Raw genomic sequence first — 22,508 nt, 5'->3', positions numbered from 1 at the left:
CTTTTGTAAGAACAACAGTATTCCTGTTGACCACAACACTGGCCTGGTCTCAACCAGTTCTCAACATGTAGTCTGGGGAATTTTACAAACCTGGTATTTTACTTTGAAAGGAACTGCTTTCTTAAAGCATTTCTTTCACTTCAGTACTTTGATAATTGGAGCAGTATTTGGATATAATTTGTGTGATGATATATAAGTATGACGATTGAAATGCAGCCCATGCTTTTAATAAATATGTTTACAATAAAAGTAATTGAATTTCTTTACAAAGCAGCTAATGACCAGTAGGGGGCCTCGTTCATAATTCTGGATAAAATCTAGCTAAATTCTTAAAGACCAATGTAATGTCATACTTAGATAATATTTATTTTACTAGATTGCTACTAGCACTACTTTGCAGTGCTCTGTGTATGTTTTTTTTTACACTCATATAAATCGTTGTCTTGTCTGCATACATAGAAACACACTGAGAAAAAAGATTTAGTAAAAACGTGAAAGGACCAAATGAGGTTTCTTGCGGATTTTCAAACATTAATATATATTTTTATATATATATTTAATTTTATTTACCTAGTTCAATGTACATAAATAAATTCAAACTTTTGACTATTTAGACAAATGCTAAAAAGTGAAACATGCTAACGTTGATTTTTGTTGATAAATCTTTGAATAAAAATCGTACACAGTCTTCCAGGACCTTTAATCCCTGTAACTCAAGGACCACAGATTTATAATCATGGGGTGAGGATTTGTACACTACGACCTTAATTCCCAGGATCAACTGTAGTTTGTCTTGTTTGTCTTGTTTGTCAGTCTCCAGATCGCACTCGCTGCCACTCCAAACACAAATCTGTCTGTCGCTGACCTTTTAGTAATGTTGTGATCAAACTCACGCCCACTGTGCTGTGACAGGACTGACCCACGCCGTTAACCTGATACTGACCCGACACCCAAGACGGGGGGTGCAGCCGGGCGCCGCCTCTGCCGCCTCTGCAGAACGGAATATTAATGACGAGGTGTACGAAGGACCTGCAGCTGAGAGATTGTGATGGAGTGTGTTTGCTGCTTAGGTGTGTTTGACTTTGCAGCCTCGCATCAATCACTGGTATGGATCCTGTTGGACTTAATGTATGCAAGAACCTGGTCTGAACTCACGGACGGTACAATCGTGAATATCCTCCTCACACTCCTGCATCGCCGTGTATTTTATGGGTCCGCAGAGATTCACATAATTTGTCAAAAGAGTTTCATTGTTTTGGGTTCCTGATGTGGAGATCGAAGGTTATTATTTTTTAAATTGATGCATTAATATTCTTGGAAGACTTAAATTTCCAGGCATCAATTTAAAAAAAAAAAAACAACAGCCGCCTAATAGCTTGAAATGAAAAACAACAATACTTCTACCACCATATGCTATAGCTTGAAATGAAGAACAACAATACTTCTACCACCATATGCTGAGTCATTAGATATAGCAGTAGTACAGCAGGATCAGCTGAAGCAGTGATTCTTAATCATAGGACCAACAAACTTGGTTCGCCAGCACCACCTAGAGGGCCGCAAAAACTTTCAGCTGATCCAGTGGTTCTCAGTTATTTTCTGTCACGCCCCCCCTTGGGACAGAAATGTTTTCAACTCCCCCTCCCTCCGACCCTCACACCCGCGAAATGAAATACTATTGAGAACCTAATAACATATATATTTGTATGAGTTGCTGCCACCTAGTGACTGGAGGCTTGTTATCATTTAAGCATTACAGCAGTGGTACACTTATGTCCAGCGGTCCATATTCCATTGAAAGCCCCTCATGTCCCTCCCGGTGCCTGACCGCGCCCCCCCAGGGGGACCCGCCCCACTATTTGTGAAGTGCGTTAATAGAAAGTTAAAAAAATGCTAAAAGCCAAAAAAAAAATCAGATGTAGCCAAACGTACCTACAACTCACCAAAAAATAAATAAATTAAGTTTCGTCACAATTTAGCAAAAATTAAAAAGCAAAACTACAACAAAACCTAAGTAAAAGTTGTAAAAAGAAAAAATGCTTAAAAAAATAAACAAAAGGAAAATTTGGCAGCACATACTTCCAAACTAGTCCAGAAATAACTAAGCATCAGCCGCTAGACAGCAGTTACATTGAATTTTGATATAATTTTCCACAAAGTTTTTCTCAAATAAAAAGTGTTTATGATTCATATAAATTTTCTCGCAGCTAGCCAACAAAGTTCCAGTCCTCCTTCTTTTCTGGAAAGACCTGAAGCTGAAACGTCTGTGGAGAAAATGAAATGAAAATCCATTCTTTACAGTTCTGCTCCATAGATCTTCCCTGTTGCCAGTTTTAAGCGTCTCTGTTGGAATAAAACTGCAGAAATGGACGTTAATGTTCCCGCTGCTTCATCTCTGCTCTTCATCTGAAGTAGGTCGTAGTGTACGGACTCTGCAAGGAGCAGGATGGCTCCGCACACGTGGGCATGTATTTTTCATGAGCCTCGGTTTGTATGTACTGTAAGTGTGCATTTAGAGAGAGAGAGAGAGAGAGAGAGAGAGAGACAGAATGTGGTCATTATCTTTGGGCCTATCGGGGACATCTTCTGTAGAACTGTCTCTGTTAGTGTTTCCGTTCCTCTGACGTTAATTAAAAAGGTCCAGTGAGATGAGAGAGAGAGAGGCGTGGATTGTTGGAGAGGCTGCAGGAACAGGAACAGGAAGAGGAAGAGGAAGATGGTGGGAGTTAAATTAGAGAGGATGTGAGCAGAGCATGGGTCTGATGAGCAGTAGGTAGGGGAGGGTCACAGGGTGAGACGTGGGGGAGGGAAAATCCCATCACCGACAACTGGTGGAGAGAATCACAGTCATCAGCTACAGGTCCATGTATCGTGTCCTCTCAAAAAAACTCCAAAAAAACATTGGACCAATTAGAGGCTGCCATCCTTTCTTTGGAAACATTTTGGAAATATGATGAGTTGGACAAAGTAGCATGAGAAGACAATTTTAATGAGGCACGTGGGGACACTGGGTCAAACTGTGAGGTAAATTTGGTTTGTTTGACCGCCATAAAATTAAAAACGATTCAAGATTCAAGGTTTCTTCATTAATGTTGATTTTCAACTGTTTTTTAATACATATTTAAGAGAAAACGTTTCTGTTTCGTCACCAGTTCAGCAGCGCAGCAGAACTGTAAACCATTATGTTTATCAGTCACGTTGGTTGGGATGTTAGCATAATATTGGCTACCGATATTATCAGCCCGATTTTAGCATAATTATGGAATAGCTGTAAGAATCGTTTACGAAAATGATGAAAATGATGATGAAACTTGATAACGCAATCCTTGGGTTTTGCTAAATAATGAAATCGCTGAAACAGTTAACCTTAGTTTTGGGGGCAAACAGCTGCGTATATCGGTATGAGTTGATCGGAATCGGAAATTAAGTGTGTGAACAATATCGGATATTGGGCATCCCTAATTATCATTATAGTTCTGCCTTTTCCCTGCAATGTCCGCATTTTTCCAATAGATGGCGTAGAAAAGGCTCAAAACCATTTTGCATTTTAGCCTTTATTCATGACTTTTACATGTCATTTATCTTAGTTCACGTGAACACTCACCACACCTGATCTAGGCTCTAACCACAGAGGCTGAATTATCATACCCTGCCTACCCAGAGTATAATAGTAGAGTATATTTGGAGTACCTTTTCAAGTGAAACTGTCACAATTTCCAGGTTTTCTGTTTAACTTGAAGTACTGTACATGTTCTAATGTGGAACACGTTTGAAGGGTTTGCTCCAAATTTTAAAGTTCTCCCAGTCTTCAGAACATAAAAATAGTCTGGAATCCGGATGTAGTTTCTGTTGCTGCACATCAAGCTGTTTCCTCCGTTTGCTTCTTAGACTGTTGGCAGAAAATGGAAAGCAGTCTTGACCTTGATATGTGCAGCCTACGAAGAACGGGACTCTCCTTTGGCGCACTCCTTCAGAGGCTCGCATAAAGGACTGTCTGTTGATGTGGTTTGGCACAGCTTTTCATACTTCATGAAACTGGTTTGTCTCAACTGAAGACTCAAGACACGTCATCCGTGGATTCAGCCTAGTTTTGCAGAATTTGTCGGTTGAAGGATAATATTATTGATTGCGTTATTGTGTTTGATCACATCTTGTTTTCCCTCTGATATAAAAGTTAAGTAAAAACATATTGACAAAAAATATCGACAACTTTCTCTACAAACAGAAAACTGTCAATAGAGATTCAGACGCCAAATTCAAATATTACCTCCAATATTGATTAAAAGAAAAGGATAAAGTGTTCCTTAGGGTGCCAGAAATAGTTACTTTATGATCCAGCAGGGGGCGTCTCTAAAATAAATGAATACAAAAAAGACAGTAATGCGTCGTTGTTTTGCTAAAGAACAAGTAATCTTAGGATTTGTGATTCTCAAAATTGGGGTAGGAAAAACCGATAACGATTCTTAAAGATATTACATACTTATGGCAATATCAGGCCGATAATACCGGTCGGCCGATATCATCGAACATCGTCCAGTAACAAAAGGGGGCGCTGCATAAAAAGTGTGGGAAGCTCTAAAACAGTTATAAACTCCAGTTTCTAAAATCTTCTAGTAGGATGAACTGAGCTTATTTACCACAGATGGATGTTTTTGTTCCTGTGCTTTGAATCTATTTTAAAGGTTTTTTTTGGCAAAATTGTTTGGCTTGGTTCTGGTTAAAAAAAAAAAAAGAAAAGAAATCCCTCTTTTGTTGAACTGGCAACAGGAGGAGAACACAGACGTTCTGTCCTAACAGAAGAGCTAAGAACCCAGAGCCATTAATCTGGAAAACCAACAACAACACCCCCGAGTAAATGGTGATGAGTTTTTCCAAACTGTAAAGACGTCCCCCTCCAGCAAACAGGTGATACATTATTCAGTGTTCATTTCAGCCTCAGTTCCTTATAATGGAAAAGAAGAGTCATGAGGACAAGTCCACTGTGGTGATGTGGAGCTACTGAGTGTTGGATAAAAAAACGTTGCAATTTTTACAATTTTTTTTTAGAAGAATTTCCAAAGATTTCCAGGCTTTGTGGAAAAATAATGATTTTTTTTTTGCCTTTTTGCTGTGCTCTGACTTATTTACCCAAATGAGCAACATGCTAATTTAACACGTTTTTAAATGAGCAAAACATGTAGAACATTTCTAGTACAACAGGTTAATCATACACTTACTACATCTTCCTTTTTTATATATCTAGTATTATTATATCTAGTATTCATTCAGTACTTCAGACATCGTACAGTATCACAGCCATTATTTGAATTTTGTGAATTTTTTTATTCACTGGTAAAATGATAAAAAAAAGTCTCTTGGTCTTGAGGGTTACGGACCCCCAGATTGAGACAACTTGCCGTGGGAGTTTTCCCACGATGCCTCTCTCAACCTCAGGCCTCATTTAGGTCGATGCCAAGTGGGCATTTCCCACGATGTGGTCTGGGCCGCGGCCTGCGTTTGTGGGTTAAAATAAACATTTGGAGAAAGAAATAAAAGGAGTGGTGGAGATGGAAAGTGAGAGAGGGAGAGAGGAGGGAGGGGGTGGGGGCAGAAAGGGAGAGATGCATGCAAATTGGCTCAATTTATTTTTTAATTCCTGAAAGTGAGTTTTCACAGTGGGAGCCTGTGTTTGTGGCTCTTTTTGCACAAATACGTCCAAACCACAAAACCACATTAAATGCACGCTCTCGCCTCATGAGGCTTTTATTTTTTTCTTACACCTGTCCTCTAACTAAGGTTAACTGGCCCGTCGGTCTGATAATGGTTTAAATGGTGGTGTCATAAGAGCCTCTGCTTCTCCTCTCCTCTCTCAGCCAACTGTCTGATTTGTGCCTCGGCGAAGGCTTTAAATCCACCGTTGTTCTTTGACGTTGTAACGCCGTCTTGTTGTGCCCTTAATAAGTGCAGGAATGACCCAGTTAGTCGCACAGGGCTGTTGTTTACGAGCTCTGGATGCTCGCTGTCTTCCTGCACACATTTCACCGCATCTCCAGCAGCGTTTATGGTCTCGGCCCGCCATATATTTTTAGTATGTGTAAAACGTGCAGCCCAGTTTGCATATATAATAACACGCCCAGCCTGCAATCAGTGCGCGCTCGGCGTGATTGTCTCCACTCTGCCGCGATGTGGCTGCCCATAGATTTGTATCCTGGTCTGTAATTGGCTCTTGTGTGTCTGCACTTTTTCTTCCAGAGGCGTCTCTCTCTCCCTCTCCCTCTCTTTTTCACTCCCTCAAAGAGGATTTGTGAATTCCCGAGCAGACTGGTTGTATGTTTAGGCCTCGTATGCTCAACACTGAGGACCGATCATTATAACTGGGCTGTGTCCTTGCTGGTCTCCCGGTAATCAACCCGGTATTCTCTCTAAATTACACCACACTTTTCGTCCACCGCTCTGACCGTAAGACAGACTGAGGGATTACGAGAAGCTGAGTGTAAAAAAGGGGCCGAGTCATTTGTTTCCCTCCATGCTCCGTGTCACTGACTCCCACTTGCAGGTGTGCTGTGTCCTGGCAAAGTTCAGCTGCGTGAAACAGAACAAGTGCATGGACCTTTAGATTAATTCACCCATAAATTATTTTAGCATCAACAGCACATCTGTGGCTCCTCATTTATCTCTACCTGTCTGCCTACTTTTGTGATTTTTCTTTTCTTTTAGTCTCAAAAGTATTATTAATTTTTTAAATACCAGAATTGACACCGTAATTTGCAATTATACATTTGTGAAATGAGTAGTTATGTTAGCTACAACAGCCCTGGTATAGACACAAAAGCTAGCGTTAGCTACAACAGCCCTTGCAAGGACACAAACGCCAGTGTTAGCAACAACGGTTCTGATATGCACACAAAAGCTAGCATTAGCTACAACAGTCTTCGTATAGGCACAAAAGCTAGCATTAGCTACAACAGTATGTTCCTCTGTCTCACTGAACTGCAGAAAAGACGTGTTTTCAGTTTTTATAATAAACAGCGGCGGAGGAAATGGAGAATCAGCACTTGTATCCTACAAGTTACAGGATGTTTTTATTTTTTCTGTCAACCTGACTGAACGTAAATGAATTGCCTCTCATGTAATAACCTTTTAGACTGAATGAACGTCTCCCTTTCGCAGCGACAACAGCTGAGAGCTGTTATTTGAAAAGAGGCTGTAAAATCAAACAGCGCACGACTCTAATGAAAATACCCGACCCTGGTGAATATAAAGAACCCCAAAAATAGACATTAGTTTCGTTTGATTTGACAGGTTTTTCAACTGACTAGAAGTGTTTGTTGTTTGTCTCCACACACTGCTCCTCCACGTTGGCAGAAGGAGGTGTTTCTGTGTGTGTTTGTGTTGCAGCTTTCCTAGTTTATCAGCCCAGAAGTGTGATACGTGAAGAAGAGCAGCCTACACCTCTGCAGCTGCGAGTGACAAGGTTGACAAAGTCACGGAGGATCCTGAACAGATGGAGTTGGCAGGTTGATGTCGACGAAGTGAAGACGAGAAGAACCAGATTTATTTAGAACTCAGGGAAAAAGCTACAGTACCGAGACTCTGTTGCATCAGCCGCAGGTTTTCTCTTTCTGTACTTTTCTCTGGATCGGGTGTCTACACACACACACACGCTCACACACACACACACACACTCGGATGGATTTTGGAAGGTTTGCAGATACGCAGGGACACAGGGTTTATTCTGATCGAGATGTGGCTTAAACACCTTTTTTGTGGCCGGTAATTGCATGCAGCTGTGTGTGAACATAACTTGGCAGCACAGGTACGTGAGTGTGTGTGAGTGTGAGTGTGTGTGTGTGGACATTCTGGCTGTTGTTGCGTGTACAATTGACTGGGAAGAATGACATTCTGGCTGTTGTTGAGTGTACAATTGACTGGGAAGAATAAAGGAGTAGCAGCTCAAGCCAGAGAGGGTGTGTGTCGAGAGAAAAGTAAAAGTTTCCCTCCCGGGTTAGATGACAGGAAAGATAAACTCACGCTCAGACAGTAACAGATCCATTACCAACATCAGTTTCCGCAGAAGAGGCTCAAAGTATTTACATGTAAATAAGGTCGAAGTAATGAGCCTGTCACCGTCCACCGAAGTCTCCGGGATGATGGATGGACGACATGTCGGTTGCGGCCAGATTAAACCTGAACATGTGGGATTTCATTTCCTCTAAGTGATGTGAACGTAAACAGATGAGTCATCATATTTTCAGACACACAATATGAATCTCTGTGCTGAGGTCTGAGACGAAAACCAAGTCCATATGTAGCCGTTATTGTTTATTTCTCCAACCCTGAGTGACTGTTGTGATGCGACGGAGCTCCGTGTTAGCATCAGCCGCTGTGTCGTCCTCGTTTGTGTGTTCCTAAACCAGAGTGTGAAAAAGAGCCTCACGATTTTCTTCAGCCGTCTGGTGGCACTTAAGCTACGAAAGGTGTGGGACCTGTTAGCACAGTCTGTTTTTATGTTGTTTAAGGGAGAGGCAGTAAAACAGTGGCACTTGGCCCATCATTTCAGCCTGTTTCGTACCAACAGTGATGGAAGTGTTGCCTAATGTTGAGCTGCACAGACCGTGTTCCTTGAGATGAAATGTAGAAGCTTAAAAAGGAACCAAAAACAATAAAGAAATAGAGAAAAAAAAATCCATCACTTAGAACCGATTCTACATTTTCATCGTCAGCGGACCAGGAGTTAGTAATCTGACAACCCAGAAAAAGACCAAATACAGTTTAAAGCCAAAAACATTGCAGGTTTTGTCTTTTTTTATGACTCACTTTATTATTATTATTATTATTATTATCAGTGTTTGGAGTTTGTGTTTCCTCAACTTTTCTCGTGACGTCCAAAAATGCTGATCTCATTGAAGAAAGAAAACGAAAATAAAAATCAGTACTGTTGCCTGACAAATAAGAAAAAAAAGGTTGAAATAAAAATCTATTTCCCCTGGTACGACCTCCTCCTCCTCGCCCTGCCCCCTAAAGGGGCACGCCCTCCACTTTGGGACCCACCATCGTCTACAAATGAAACAAAACTATTGTTTTTGCTCCAGTCTATTTTGATGGTCTAATATCTGATGTGATGCCTCCTTGTTTTTAGATTAAGCGCCCACACGGGCGGTAATTTACTAATGAGAGTCACTAATTTGTTGGAGATGTCAACACATAAATATGTGTGATAAATAAGGATAACAAAATGAAGCATGCTGGAAGTTATGCAGGAAAAAATAATTGCTTTCTTAAGATAACAGGCCTCATAAAGCAACACATTTGACAAGTTGTGCAGAGTTTTGTTAATAATGTGGAGCCAGACATTTGTATTTATTATAGTTTTTTGTTTTTTAATTAATCTTTGAGATGATTAATAATTAAAAAAAAAAACTTTTTCTGGGATTCATCACATTCTCTTTGACTGATATAATTTATCCAACTCACTAAATCCTATATTTGTTTTTTCAGTACAAAGTAACATCGACAGTGACTATACAGATGACCATTCAGTTATTGAGCTCAGTGTTCACTGGTGTCATGTGTGTACCTGTGTGGTCCAGCAGCAGCAGCAGCAGCAGCAGCAGCAGCAGCAGCAGATGTTTGATCCGGAAGCCTGAGAAGTCAAATAGGAAGCTGGTGCATTCATGCTGACAGCCATGTACACTCTCAGGGGGGAATGAAAGATGCTAATCGTTGTCTGCTATGTGGAGACACAGCTGCTGCACATGTAGAAAAAAAAATCATATTTCCCTTAAATAAAAATTCGGCAACACACGAGGAGGTCATGACTCCCAGTTGCAGCTGACGTTCATTTCCGTTTCCATGGAGAAACACACACAAACCTGGAGTTTTAGTCATCTTTTCTCCCCATGATTTCATTTTCTTTTGATGGTTTAACAAATGTCCGACAGCAGAATTCTTAACATTTGGACAGTTGTTTTTTGCTGGTACATAGTTGAATTTTCACTCCTGTCTTGGGCTCATTCTCAAAGAGTTTTTTACTGTATCCTGAAAATCCTATTGAGAGGAATATAAACTATAAAGCATGTGAATTGACAGCAGGGTTTTAACAGAGGAGCCTGATTGAAGGAGCTGTTGGGAAACGTTATGGTGTCTCTCCAAGCTTTGGAAGTTGGATTGTTATGTTTGTCATTTTTTAAAACTATTTTGAAACTGGTCTTTGGTTCAAACCTGTTGTAATTTAATTTAATTTTAAGTCTTTATTCTCTGTTAATGGTATGGATTATCTGAAATGTTTGTCTGATTCGCTGATATCAGTATCCTTCCCAAATCAAGATTAAGAAGAGGAGCTGTAGAAGAGGTTTTTGAATATAAAATAATGTTTTAATATTATTACTTAGGATGTCCTATATTAACTTTTTGCCGATATCCGATATGCCAATATTGTCCAAACACTTCATTCCCCATTCTGATATCAACTGATACCAATATAGGCCTGGTAATAATAATTTATTTATCTGTACAAACCAATGTCTGTAAGTATGAGATTAATTAAATGAGCTGTATTGCTGCCATCTAGTGACTTTCACTTTAATATACAGCCGTTTATCCCCTAAACATTTTTTTAGGGCACACATCATTTGATGAAACCCAGGCATTGTGTTATCGGTTTTAATTATCAGAGGAAAAAGGATAATCATTCTTGCAGATATTACATAATTTACTAATATCAGGCCGATAATATCAGACAACCCTAATTATTACTGCAAGTTTATTACTACATGTTGGATGGTTTAACTATAAGGAACACCATCTATTTTTATTGTTCATTCCATTTTTAAAGGCCAAACAATACATGCCAGCATGGTGAGTTCTGTCCCTAAATATTTGGACATCTGAAGACACAGAAGCCTGGAGAGGTCTCAGGATGAACCGCAGCCTCCTGTGAGACCATATATAGTCATCATGACTCCCTGCTGCTGCTGCCTGATATATACACGCACAGACACAGAGGCAAACATCCAGCCTCCAGAGCTCAGGCCCTTTGTCACACTGCAGCGAGCACTGGACGGTAATGTAAATGTTTAGATTTCTATCAAACGGAGCAGTTTTCTTTGGTCTCTTATGTCTGCGGCGTAGAGACGCACCGGGGTAAACACGTCGTCTTCTCCACCTTCTCTGCTTTCCATCATAATGGCCCTGCCAGTGAAATGGCTCTATTATGATTTCCATTGCACCTGCACAGCTAATTTCCTGGTGGCGGAGTGCGTAATGAAGATGGAGTCCACGTGGAACCTAATGAGTTGCCAAATGATTATCTATAACGACTCTCACGCACTCATTGGCACTGAGTTTCATTTAGCCGTAGTTTGGAGGAAATGAAATGACTGGTCCCAGTTGAGTTTGAACTCAGGCACAGTTAACGGTTTTGAAATATTCTGTCCATTCAGAGTGAACTCAAGGCAGGAGACCCTGATCGTTTTCATGAAAATACTGGAAATTCCTTTGCTGTGTGGCTAGACGTCTACAGTGGAATGCAGTGCATCAGTTTGTCCATCTTATTTAAACTGAAATTGTCAGATTTATGATAAAAAATAGTCAAGGACTTTAGCAGAAAAACTAAAAATATTACTGGATGGATGAACACATTTGAATTACTAATAAGTACTTTTTAGAGCACACATACTAAATAGAAAATTAAAATTAAGCTTGTTTAGCTCAGAAATATTAGTCGTTTTGTCCTTCATCAGTTGCGTTCTCAGAAATAGTCGTTTTGTCCTTCATCAGTTGCGTGTTTTTTTTTTCAAAACTCTTGCATTTCTATTAAGAAGTCGAACCCAAATATTAGGCCAGGTCTAGTTCTAAGCTAACATGAAGTAATGAGTTGCATGTACTGTAAGGTGGGTTGTCCTCCAACTCTAGTGTCAAATGTTGGGGCCTCTGGTCTACATGCTGGTGTGTACTTGGTCAAGTAGCGTTAATCTCTAGTGTCGGCGGTGAATGAGTGTGAATGGCTGAGAGTTGTTGGAGATATGGAGTCGTGAGCGACGATACACAAGAGTTTGGCAATTACAGTTTTTTTTCAATGCAAAAAAACTGAAGGGGGGAGACGTGAGGGTGTTGGGGGGGGGGTGTCAAAAGTCTGTGTCAGGGCCTGAGGAGAGTATGTGGTTTGACACTCTCTAGAATGGAATCGGTTTATTTCTTGTATTTTTCAGTCTGAACACGGGGTCTCACACTGTTTACACTCAAAGAACTTCACTTCCACTGTCTCCAACTATTTATCCTGATTAGCTGGAAAAACCCAGAGCTGACGTTTCCCGTCCCTTAACACCATGAAGCTCGGAAGTGAATCGATGCTATTGGCCAGTGTGTGTAAAGTCTGCAGCTCTGTGTCACTCAGCCGCTGTACGTACAGTAAGAAGAATCATCTTAGGAACGCAGACATACACACTCTGACACACACACGTACTGCTGTTCCACACACTTTTGCAGATTGCCTGTAGTTCTGTGGGTTGTGACAGCACAAATCGATAGCAGCAGCAGCAGCAGCAGCAGCAGCAGCGGTGGTGGTGAAGTGGAGCATGGCCATTTAGTTTCCTCAGCTTCTCTCAGTTTGATTCAAGGAAGAGAGAGAGAAACGTCGTCTGGCTGCGTTGTCCGTCCGTCTTTCTGTCTGTGCTGTTGTTGTTTTTCTGCCTGCTGACCTTCTCTGAACAACTGTTGAATGTATAGACAGTCAATGGCGAGGATTGCCATGGCAACGTCCCCCGAGAACTCCACGAATCAGACTTTGATCGACCAGCCTTAAATGTAAAGAATTAAAAAAACCTGTTGTAATAGTTAACATGCTAATTTTGGAAGTTTCAATAGCCGAAAAAACCCCGAAACATTTGAACATGACTTATTTCCTTATAAACTCTTAGCTGATTTTTTTTAGCTGTTAGGTCTTACAAATTATATGCTGAAAAATCGCTATAAACTCTTAGCTGATTTTTTTTAGTGGTTAGCAAGTAGGTCTTACAAATTATATGATGAAAAATCTGAATAGTATCACAATAGTGGGTCTAATAAATCTACTAATAATGCCTCTGTGGCTGCGCGTTAGTTTCGTTACTTGCTGCATAAGTAAGCCACTGACCAAAACATATTTAATCTGATTGGATCCAAGATCATGATGTAATCATTTTCCTGTAATCTGTTTATAATGTTTAAACAAAAAATTCAAAAAAACTTGAAAATAAATATAAAACATTAAAGGCTTCATTTCCAGAAGTATTTTCCATATAAAAGCAGTGTTAATACTTCAACAGAAGACAAGCGAACAGTATTCTGTTTTCAGGCGAAACACAAAGAGGATCAGAAGACGTGACTTTCTTTCATGCAGTAATAAATGACTCAGCGACAAATGCAGGTCTTAGTCTTCCTCTCAGCACCGTGGTGGAGACAGCAGTGTCTCATTTTACATCAGCTCGTCCAGTCTGATCACACTGACCTCCAGACCTGTTTGTCTGGTGTCTGGTTTTATTCACTGGAAATGTAAGAAGAGTTGAAAGCAAAATAATTTCTCCTAAAATGTTCTAGCATTTATTACTTCGATACCAGAGGTTCCACGTACTTGACGGAAACCAACTGCACGGTAAACCTTGGCATCAAACCAGCAAATGTGCTTTTGGTCAAAGTCTAACAAAGAACCTAGACATATTTTTCTCAGTGATCTTTTTGTTTGTCTTCCCTCCACTTGTCCACAGGACATGTGGAAAATCAATGACCAAACTTCATCAATACACCCCCTAAACCCCAGGGGGCAGCGGCACAGCTATTGATTACTGGTGCCTTGTTTTAATTATTGTTGAGTGTCCATGAAATGAGTGGGGTCAGCCTCACTTCTATGGAATGTGTGTGCGTGTGTGCGTGTGTGTGTGTTTGACCCCTTGCTCCCAACATAGAGACCTCCATGTCGCCGTGTGGACCAGGGTTCAGTTTGACCTGAAGATAAATGACTTCCTGTGATGAGAGTGGCGCCCTCTTGACCTATTGAACGCGTCAGTGGATGTTTGTAGCGTGGAGAGCATTTATTACTGACGGACTTGTGCCACGTTTGTTATATTAACTCATTTCCATACACATTATAACAGCTATTTAATTTGTACTTAATTGACCATGACTTCCTTAGAGACTTCTGGGGACCAAAGATGACATCATCATACAAACAGGTCTACTGCAGGGGTCTGGGAACTCATGAGCCAGAGGGCCGGGGGCGCCGGGGGAAGGGAGAGAGAAGGTTTTGCTTCCAATGACTTTTCACCATCTCTCAAAACCTTTTTTAGTGAAAATTGTTGTTTTTCATTTTCCACATCTGTTCTTTGCTTCGTCCTCAGAACAGGTTATGAAGCAAAGCCACTTCCTGTCTGCTTCTTATCTGACCACCTCATATCGGTTCCTCCGTTTTTTTTTTTAAATTCCCTCTCATGGTATTGCTGTTGTCGTTTCTTTCCGTTTCAGTGGATTTCCATCTCTTCGTCTGTGACATTTACTTCTGGCTTTTTCGCGTTCTCATATCTGAGGTTTCTCTAGTTCTTAACGTCCTCTTCTTTGAAGGCTCTGCTTTGATGTGGCTGCAACAAAAAATACTTTTCGAAACCTGATGTCGGCTTAAATATTCTTCTGAACAAAAACTAAAATAAAGTTTTCTTTTATCCTGAAACTCTTGGTTCTCTTATAGCAGTGGTTCCAGAAACTTTTTCCCAGCGACCCTCCCATGTCGACACGTTAACAATAAATGTTAATAAATATATTAAAAATAACATAAAATATAACAATTAATAATAATAGCACTGTCCCTTCCGTTGCAGTGCACCCCATGCTTTGGGAACCACTGTCTAAAAGGTTTTTGTTCGTTCAAATGTATTTTTAAGCGTAGTATGAAGGAATCACCAGACGTCTGTCTTACTGTCAGTCTCAGTCTTAAGTGACACAGTTGTTCTTTTTTGATGATCTAGTTTTATGTTGTTAAACCTAAATGTGGTTCTGAATGTGTAAAGCTGCAGTGACGTGAAGGAAAACCTGAGGAAAATGTCTGTCAGACTGTAACTGAAGCAGGGTTCAACCGGGGTGCGGCGTTGTTACTCCTGTTGGCAGCGATGCTCGGTGACGTTTGACTCCCTTGCATTCCACTGCCTTCATAAAATGAGGTGATCGCTTCTGATGTCAAGTCACAGACAGAGAGAGGGAGAAGTAAAAGAAAAGCTGCTTTAATGGAGTCTGGAACATCTGATCGAAAACACTAATTAAAAAACACTAAACTTTCTAAAATACTGTTCCTTCCTCATTAAACCCACACACCAACCCTCCTGTTCCACCGTTACATCTCTCCTATGAAACCTAACTAAAGCTATGTTGGCTTTATTTACCGTAATTTCCGAACTATTGAGCACACCCAAATAAAAGCCTTTATTAACTATTGAGCACACCCAAATAAAAGCCACACCCACTAAATTTAGAAAGAAAAGAATTATTGTACATATATAGGCCACACTTCTCTATAAGCCGCAGGTGTCCACGTTGTAACATGGGAAATTTACACAGAAAGATTATTTTTTACACTTTTAATTAATTAAATGTTTTTTTTCCGAACACAGCTGGTTACACCTTAGCTCTTTCCCAGGGCCAGAGCTAACATTAGCTACGGGGCTAACTTTCTTCACTAGCCTTTCTTGGCTATTTATAATATTTCAGTCAAATCTAGATAAATGTCTAGATGAGAATTTTCCTTCTTGTGGTCTTACATTATTTCAGGCTAACCATTGTACTAGCCTTTTATTGCTATATATTTATTCTTATTCCCAAATCCCTTTAAGGCTAACTTTAAGCTATCTTTAAACTTTCTCACTTTAATTTAACATGTACTATATTATTTACTCATTTTGTGCAAACCAAGCTAAGCTAAACACAGGATAATTTTTCTAGCCGTTTCTTAACATTTTAGGATAACTGTTGGTTCTTCAGCCATTTTATTATCTGTATTTTTTCTGTTTGACCTGCAACAGGTCATAAATGCAATGCTAGTGTCGGTGTGAACGTACACATGACGTCGCAGTATACAACATGTGAAGGTGGCGTGAACAAGGCGCCTCGATCAGCTGAACAGTGCACAGAAGAACGTGTTCACGGTCCCTAATAAATTGACCACATGTGTTTGTTTGTGCAGGTATTTCATGAAGGTTTCATGACTCGGGCCTTTAAATACCTCTGACTGTGCGTTAATCCTTGGCGTTTGTGGGCGTTTGGAAGTGGGATTGTGTTTAAAGCTCTGTGTGAAAAGGCTCTCTGTTCAACGCACTTTTAATGAATTAGTTCAGAGTTATACAAGACGCAAGTGTTCAAGGTTGAGCTTGTTCAGAAAAACACATTAAGAAAACAGTTCAGGGAGGAACAAGTGGTGCCAGTATGTAGTCTGATAAAGATTTTTCACAGATTTATATCACTTACCAGAGTAAATAAAGATCATTTTAAAGGACGGCTGGTTGTAATGTTTATCAAACGTTAATCAGCTTCAGCCAATCATAAGCTTTTTGAAACATTATGATAAATATGTGTATATATTTTTATATTTATACAGTCTTTCCCCCAAACACCCATATGATTTCTGACCTGCTCCTCAGTCAGGGGAAACTGACTTTGGGTTTTTTCAGTCTCATTGTCTTTATTTTTTGTCTCCTTGACATTTTCTCCCTCGTCTTGTTTTCCTGCCTCTGCTTTCATCCTCTGTCAGGCTGCTCTTTTTAACAACCCATCCTTCTGGTTGTACAGGTCAGCACTAAAAGAGGTCAACAGAGCAGTGAAATCAATATGGACACGCACACACAGTACACTCACACACAACATATGAAATAGATATATGTTAAAAGAATCTTCTGTCATGTAACTGTGTGTGGTTGCCTGACCTTTAACCCACCGGTGTGTTATAAATTATTATTGCGTCAATGTAAGGTCGTACAATGCAAATACAACAGCTAAGAGTTCATAATTATTCATAATTATAAGTATAATAATAATTATTATTGCATAATGTTACCTTAGTGTTGTGCGATAAGGGAGTATATCTAAAAGAACCCCTGGCACCATAGAACAAAAATATACGTCTTCATCAGAGTACTGACATTTGCTTTTTATTGTATGTATATAAACGGCGTTTGCACTTTATGTTCCTTTCTGCACCCAAATAAAAGTGACTTCATGTTTTTATAATCACCTCAAGAGCTTAAAGCAGTCAGCGCAAACTAATTAAAATGAAAATCTGATTCATAACAACCGCTTCATTGGATTGATAATAAAAGTTAAAATGAACCAGATGTTAACTTGGCTCATACTCACTGGCTGATTTCCTCCCTCCTGTCCTCTCTATACTGATGTCAAAAACCCAGCATTTCTTACATCGTATTACGCAAAAATCCACATTTCCTGGATTTCTAATAAATTTGTTAACAGGTACAATAACATATACGTTAACATTTTCTTTCTGTCGACGTAGATTAATTTGTTCATAAAAGAGATGATTCAATCGCCTCTACATCTCATTTACTGTTATGTAATATTTACTTTTATAGCACTGAGCTGCTCACACTGGAGTTTTCCTAATTAGTTCTTCTCTGTGTGGAACTCTCTGGAGTTATTTTGAAAAGAAAAAAAAAAACCAAACAAATAAAACAGCTTTTGAAAAGAAAAAAAAAACAAACAATAAATAAAACAGAATTATAGCAGTGGGAAAACCCTGGTCTGTTGTGTGTGTTTGATGCAGTGTGAACATGAGTGTGTGTTGTAATGCGTCTGGTATGCGTGTATTTGGCTTACCTTATGTAGTTGTGTTTTTTTGTAGCTGTTTTAGCACAGTCATCCTTTTAGAGTAGAACATTTGACCTCACTCACTTTCTTCTTCTGCAATGATGATGTAATATGACTTTAATTCTTCAGACTGTACGGCATGTAGTGTATTTTGGAGCTAAATTAATAAACACAAGTCTCTTAATGTGACAAAATGAAGATGCTAAGCTAATTATTCAGCGTACATGGGCTATTAGAGAACAAAACTAAACTACATCTCTTAGCTTATGTTTCAAATTTCTTTTACAATAAAGTATCATCAGTGCTTAATCTTTTTTCTACATTGTTTGCTAACCTTTGCTAATTCAAGTCTAGCATCTTCTTTTCTGTTTGCTAACCTTGCCAAGTTAGCTACATTCTATTTACTAATATCTGGTTAAAATATACATTTTGGCTATCTCTCAGGCTAGTTTTTGTATTTAATACATTTGTAAGACTTATTTTAAGTCAGAGCTCACTAAAGACTGATATTGTTGCACTTATTTTAATTTGTATGTAGCTATCTTCTTGATTTATGTTTTTACACTTTTTGTTATATTATTGTTTTGTTTTATTTCATGTTGCCTTTCTGTTAGTCTGGGTTTAACTTTAGCTGTTTTAACTATCTATGCTGTTTTTGGGTAATGTTGAAAATGTAAGTGACTTCTATCTAAAATGTAATACTTCTTTGGTTTTTCAAACAGACTTCAAACATTTTATCAACAATGATGTAAAAGTTGCAACTTGTGTGACTGCACATGGAAATACATTCTGACGCGTGTGTTTGTTTTTGTTTACAGCATGTGGAAAGGCCTGAATGTGAACTGCACAGACAGCTCAGGTTACACACCCCTACATCATGCTGCGCTCAATGGACACAGGTAAGACTGACCTCAAGAGAATTTGAATCTGTCATGGATTTCATATCAGTGTATGCATGCATTCAGAGGTACAAACACAGTCGGAAGAAAATCGTATCGTGAAGCCTGTGTTATTACAATACATTATTGCTTGAACAACAGGCCACACAGCTAGTTTTAGAACTAAAGCTGAAGTAGTCGGCTTCACATTGTCTACATTTACAGTAGCCACTCAAAATATCTCTGCTTTCCCATTTTGGCCAAAATAAATAAATAAATGCAAAGGCTTTGCGCCCCAAACAGATATTTTTCATAAACATGTAACTTAAATGAGCTTTCACATCTGTATAAAAGTGTTTTGTTCATTTTAATACCACTTTGATAAAGACTGGTTACTATTTTTTTCATTATGTTGAAGTTTATATATGGGACCTTTATTTTGAAAGAATCGGAACGGAAAACCAAAAAGGTACGATCCTGAGTTGGTCAGTGTGTCGTACTGTCGTGGATATTTAAAAACAGACAGCAATTTTTCTCTTTATTTAGCGCCTGGCTGATAATGACACAAGGTTTGGTATCTTTTCGTTTCATGCGATGATAAAATGTTTGGCTAAGTTGTAGTAGTTTTTTATCGATTGTAAAGTTTTGTGTTTGTGTGTTTTGGTGAGATGCTAAATTAGCATACGGGAGTTACCCTCGGTTTGATATAGCGATTAGGCCATTTCCGTCATTTCAAGTTTACTGCTTACGTGAATGCATACGGAATGATTGGTTACATAAGGTAATACTTTTTCTAATTCTGATAAACAGTGATTTATGTAGTTTAAAATTAATCAATATACAGTATTTAGGTTCATAAGAGTATGAATATATATAAAAAATAATATTTTCAAAATGTATTTACTTAAGTTCCATCTTTTACATCATGGAACTTAAGTAAATACATTTTATTATGCTTATTTATTTAATTTATTTACATACTACAACTACAACAACATATTTACTTATTAGTGCATTGTACAGACCAGGGGTTTTGTTGACCAGGAGTCTAACATTGAGGGCCTCTCACAAAGGATCTAAAACAACACCGTGTGTTGGTATACATGCATAGACATAAAGAGGCCCTCAATGTATACCAACACCCTGTGTTGGTATACATGCATAGACATAAAAATACATTATAGGTATTATTAAATAAGATTTTTCTGGTAGTTCTTCTATGAAAACAATCACAAAAATGTTTGTACAACAACAGTCCATAAATATCCAATTATTTATGGACTGTTATTTTCTTTCTTCCACTGTTATCTAACAACAGAAGAGTCGTCTTTATGGTGTCAATGTCCTCCTCCCTGCTGTGCTCTGGCGATTAAATTTATTATGAAAATCACCTTCGCAGCTGATTATTCACTGTATCCACTTCCCACAACCCTGGGATCCTTCCTGTGTTATTCCTGTGCTTTAACTGCTACTTTAACTTGAGCGACTTGATGTGAAAATATAATAAATTAGTGGAATTAGAAGAGGAGTTAATTAGGCCTCCTCGGGGCTGCTTCCGTTCTCACCTCTGCTCCAGGGAGAGGTTTTTGCCCTTCTCTCTCTCCTCATGCTTCTCCTGACATTTTGAATGCAAATGAGGTCTCGTCCCCTCCGTCTCCTAACAGAGGTGACAACTTCAGCTGGGTGCCTGCAAGTATGAAACCTTATTGCTGTCATTACTGTCGAGCAGCTGCTGAAATAAAACCCTGGCACGGACTGAAACTCTGTGATTTATAGTAGTAAGTTCAGTAGATCTTCAGTTTATGCCACACACAGGAGTTTGGTCCTGGTTTGTGGCCCTAAAATACATAAATTACTTTAAGATGCCTGTAACAAGACTACCATTCGACAGCCTAGCTATCAATCATGGAAACGGCCTTCTAATATGCATTGTCATCGACATAAATTGTTTATTTTCCTCTGTGTCGAAGTACAGTTTACAGGATAGACATTTAATTTTTATTAAATTGTGCATTTGGAGCAGTTTGGTTATGTTTTCTTTCTGCATTCTTAGTTAGTGTTTGAATTCAGCAGTAATGTTGTTGGACACATGGCAAGTTGGTGTTTTTAGCTTGACATGTTTCAACCAGTTTTACTTTTATTGACTTTTTTATTTCAAACAAAAGTTGGTGTTTTTAGCTTGACATATTTCAACCAGTTTTACTTTTATTGACTTTTGTTTTGTTTTACCACTGCATCATGTCAATTAACCACTAACAAACCTTCAGGCCAACATCTTTAGTGTCACTTGTTAGCTGGTTCGTTGATGCACTAGAACAAATCTGTAGATTCAATTGCTGAGATGTGCAGTCAGAGGGCCATATGGGTTCATTTTCCTTTATATTACTGGAACTGAAAAACCAATAATCCTGTTTAGTGTTCTAACATACCCACTTATCTATATATAGACATATAATAATTAATAAGGGGTCTGACAATAACCCCAGAGAATATACATGTTCCTACTTGTTTCCCAGCCACACATTTTATAATTAAACTTCTAAGACTGCAGCAACATTGAGGTTGTTCCATCAACAATATTTTCTGAATGTGAATTTGCAATACTTTTGAGTAAAATTGGGGTTTAATGCTGTTTTCTGTGAAAATGTAATAATATTCTTTGTATAGATTTCTGTATTTGTTTTCTCTGTCTCTCCTCTCATTGATCTGTGTATTTTTGTATCTGCTCCTGTCTCAGGGATGTGGTTCTGAAGCTGCTTCAGTTTGAAGCCTCCACAAATGTGTCTGACAGCAAAGGTTGCTTCCCACTGCACTTGGCCGCCTGGAGGGGAGACGTGGACATCGTCCGTATCCTCATCCACCATGGGCCGTCTCACTGCCGCGTCAACCAGCAGGTAAATTACTGCACAAGCTCAACAAAAGTCTTTAAAGATAAAGTTCAAGGTGCTGGAGACAGAAATTATTTGTTTGTGGTTGTGGTTTGCAAAGTTGTGTGGAGAAATTATTTGTTTGTGGTTGTGGTTTAATTCTAGTTTGTTTTTTGTAAATACCTGCAAACATACCTCTTCAGATCAGGTGGTGCAGCCGCTGCCACTCATTTTGAAGAGTGTGTGTATACAATGATAAAAATAAAATGCTGCTCTGTCCTTTGTAAATTATTTCAGGCAAATAGAAGCTCACATTTAGGCGCTTTCTTTCCTCTTTTTAACTGGTTCAAACATCTTAATCCCAGCACATATAGTTAATCCTTCCAGCCTAAAGCACAGAGTTTTTCACAGCTGTGTAACCGCTCCAGAACCAGATATGTCTTATCTCTGTAACTGACTTCGAATTGGATGGTGTAACATTTCAAAGGACATTTAAAAAAAACCCAAAGCCACCACAGGTCGTCTGTTTTTCAGCTCCCGAGGAGCCAAACCCTTTGTAGTTCCCACTGTTGTTCCTCTTTGATAGCCGAGTGAGTGTTTCAGCTGTGGGAACAGCCAGACTGCCACTGCTGTCAATCCTCATCACCAGAAACGACCTTCAGCTCTGCCACTCCTGCTTGTTCGGCGACTCACATCGCAGGCAGCATATCGATGATGTCACGGCTCGCTGACACATTCTTCGCTGACTCTTTAATCAGAAGTATTTTAACGACAAAGACCTAGTTTTTGTAATCATTCCTACTCCTGATGGTGATGGAGCGACGGACCCTCCAGGTTATTGGAGCGTTGTTTTCTCTGCTGATTAGACAACGTTTTCCTCTGTCACCATTAGCCAAATTGTTTCCATCACCATGTTGTTAGGCCCTAATTGTTTACCGTGATAAATGGC

General features: G+C 39.2%; 1 protein-coding gene across 1 annotated transcript in view; it reads left to right on the top strand.

Moving 5' to 3' along the window:
• anks1b (ankyrin repeat and sterile alpha motif domain containing 1B) overlaps window positions 1-22,508 on the top strand; it is a 111,720-nt gene that overhangs the window by 23,109 nt on the left and 66,103 nt on the right. Inside the window, exons 2-3 of the mRNA XM_025058108.1 lie at window positions 18,633-18,713; window positions 21,430-21,586. Of these exons, the coding sequence (XP_024913876.1) occupies window positions 18,633-18,713; window positions 21,430-21,586 (238 nt within the window). The remainder of the gene's footprint in view (window positions 1-18,632; window positions 18,714-21,429; window positions 21,587-22,508) is intronic.

Source organism: Cynoglossus semilaevis, chromosome 8 (genome assembly GCF_000523025.1).
Source record: "Cynoglossus semilaevis isolate Cse_v1.0 chromosome 8, Cse_v1.0, whole genome shotgun sequence".
NCBI lineage: Eukaryota > Metazoa > Chordata > Actinopteri > Pleuronectiformes > Cynoglossidae > Cynoglossus > Cynoglossus semilaevis.
The sequence above is the reverse complement of the archived record's forward strand: the minus strand, read 5'-3'. Positions and strand labels throughout refer to the sequence as shown.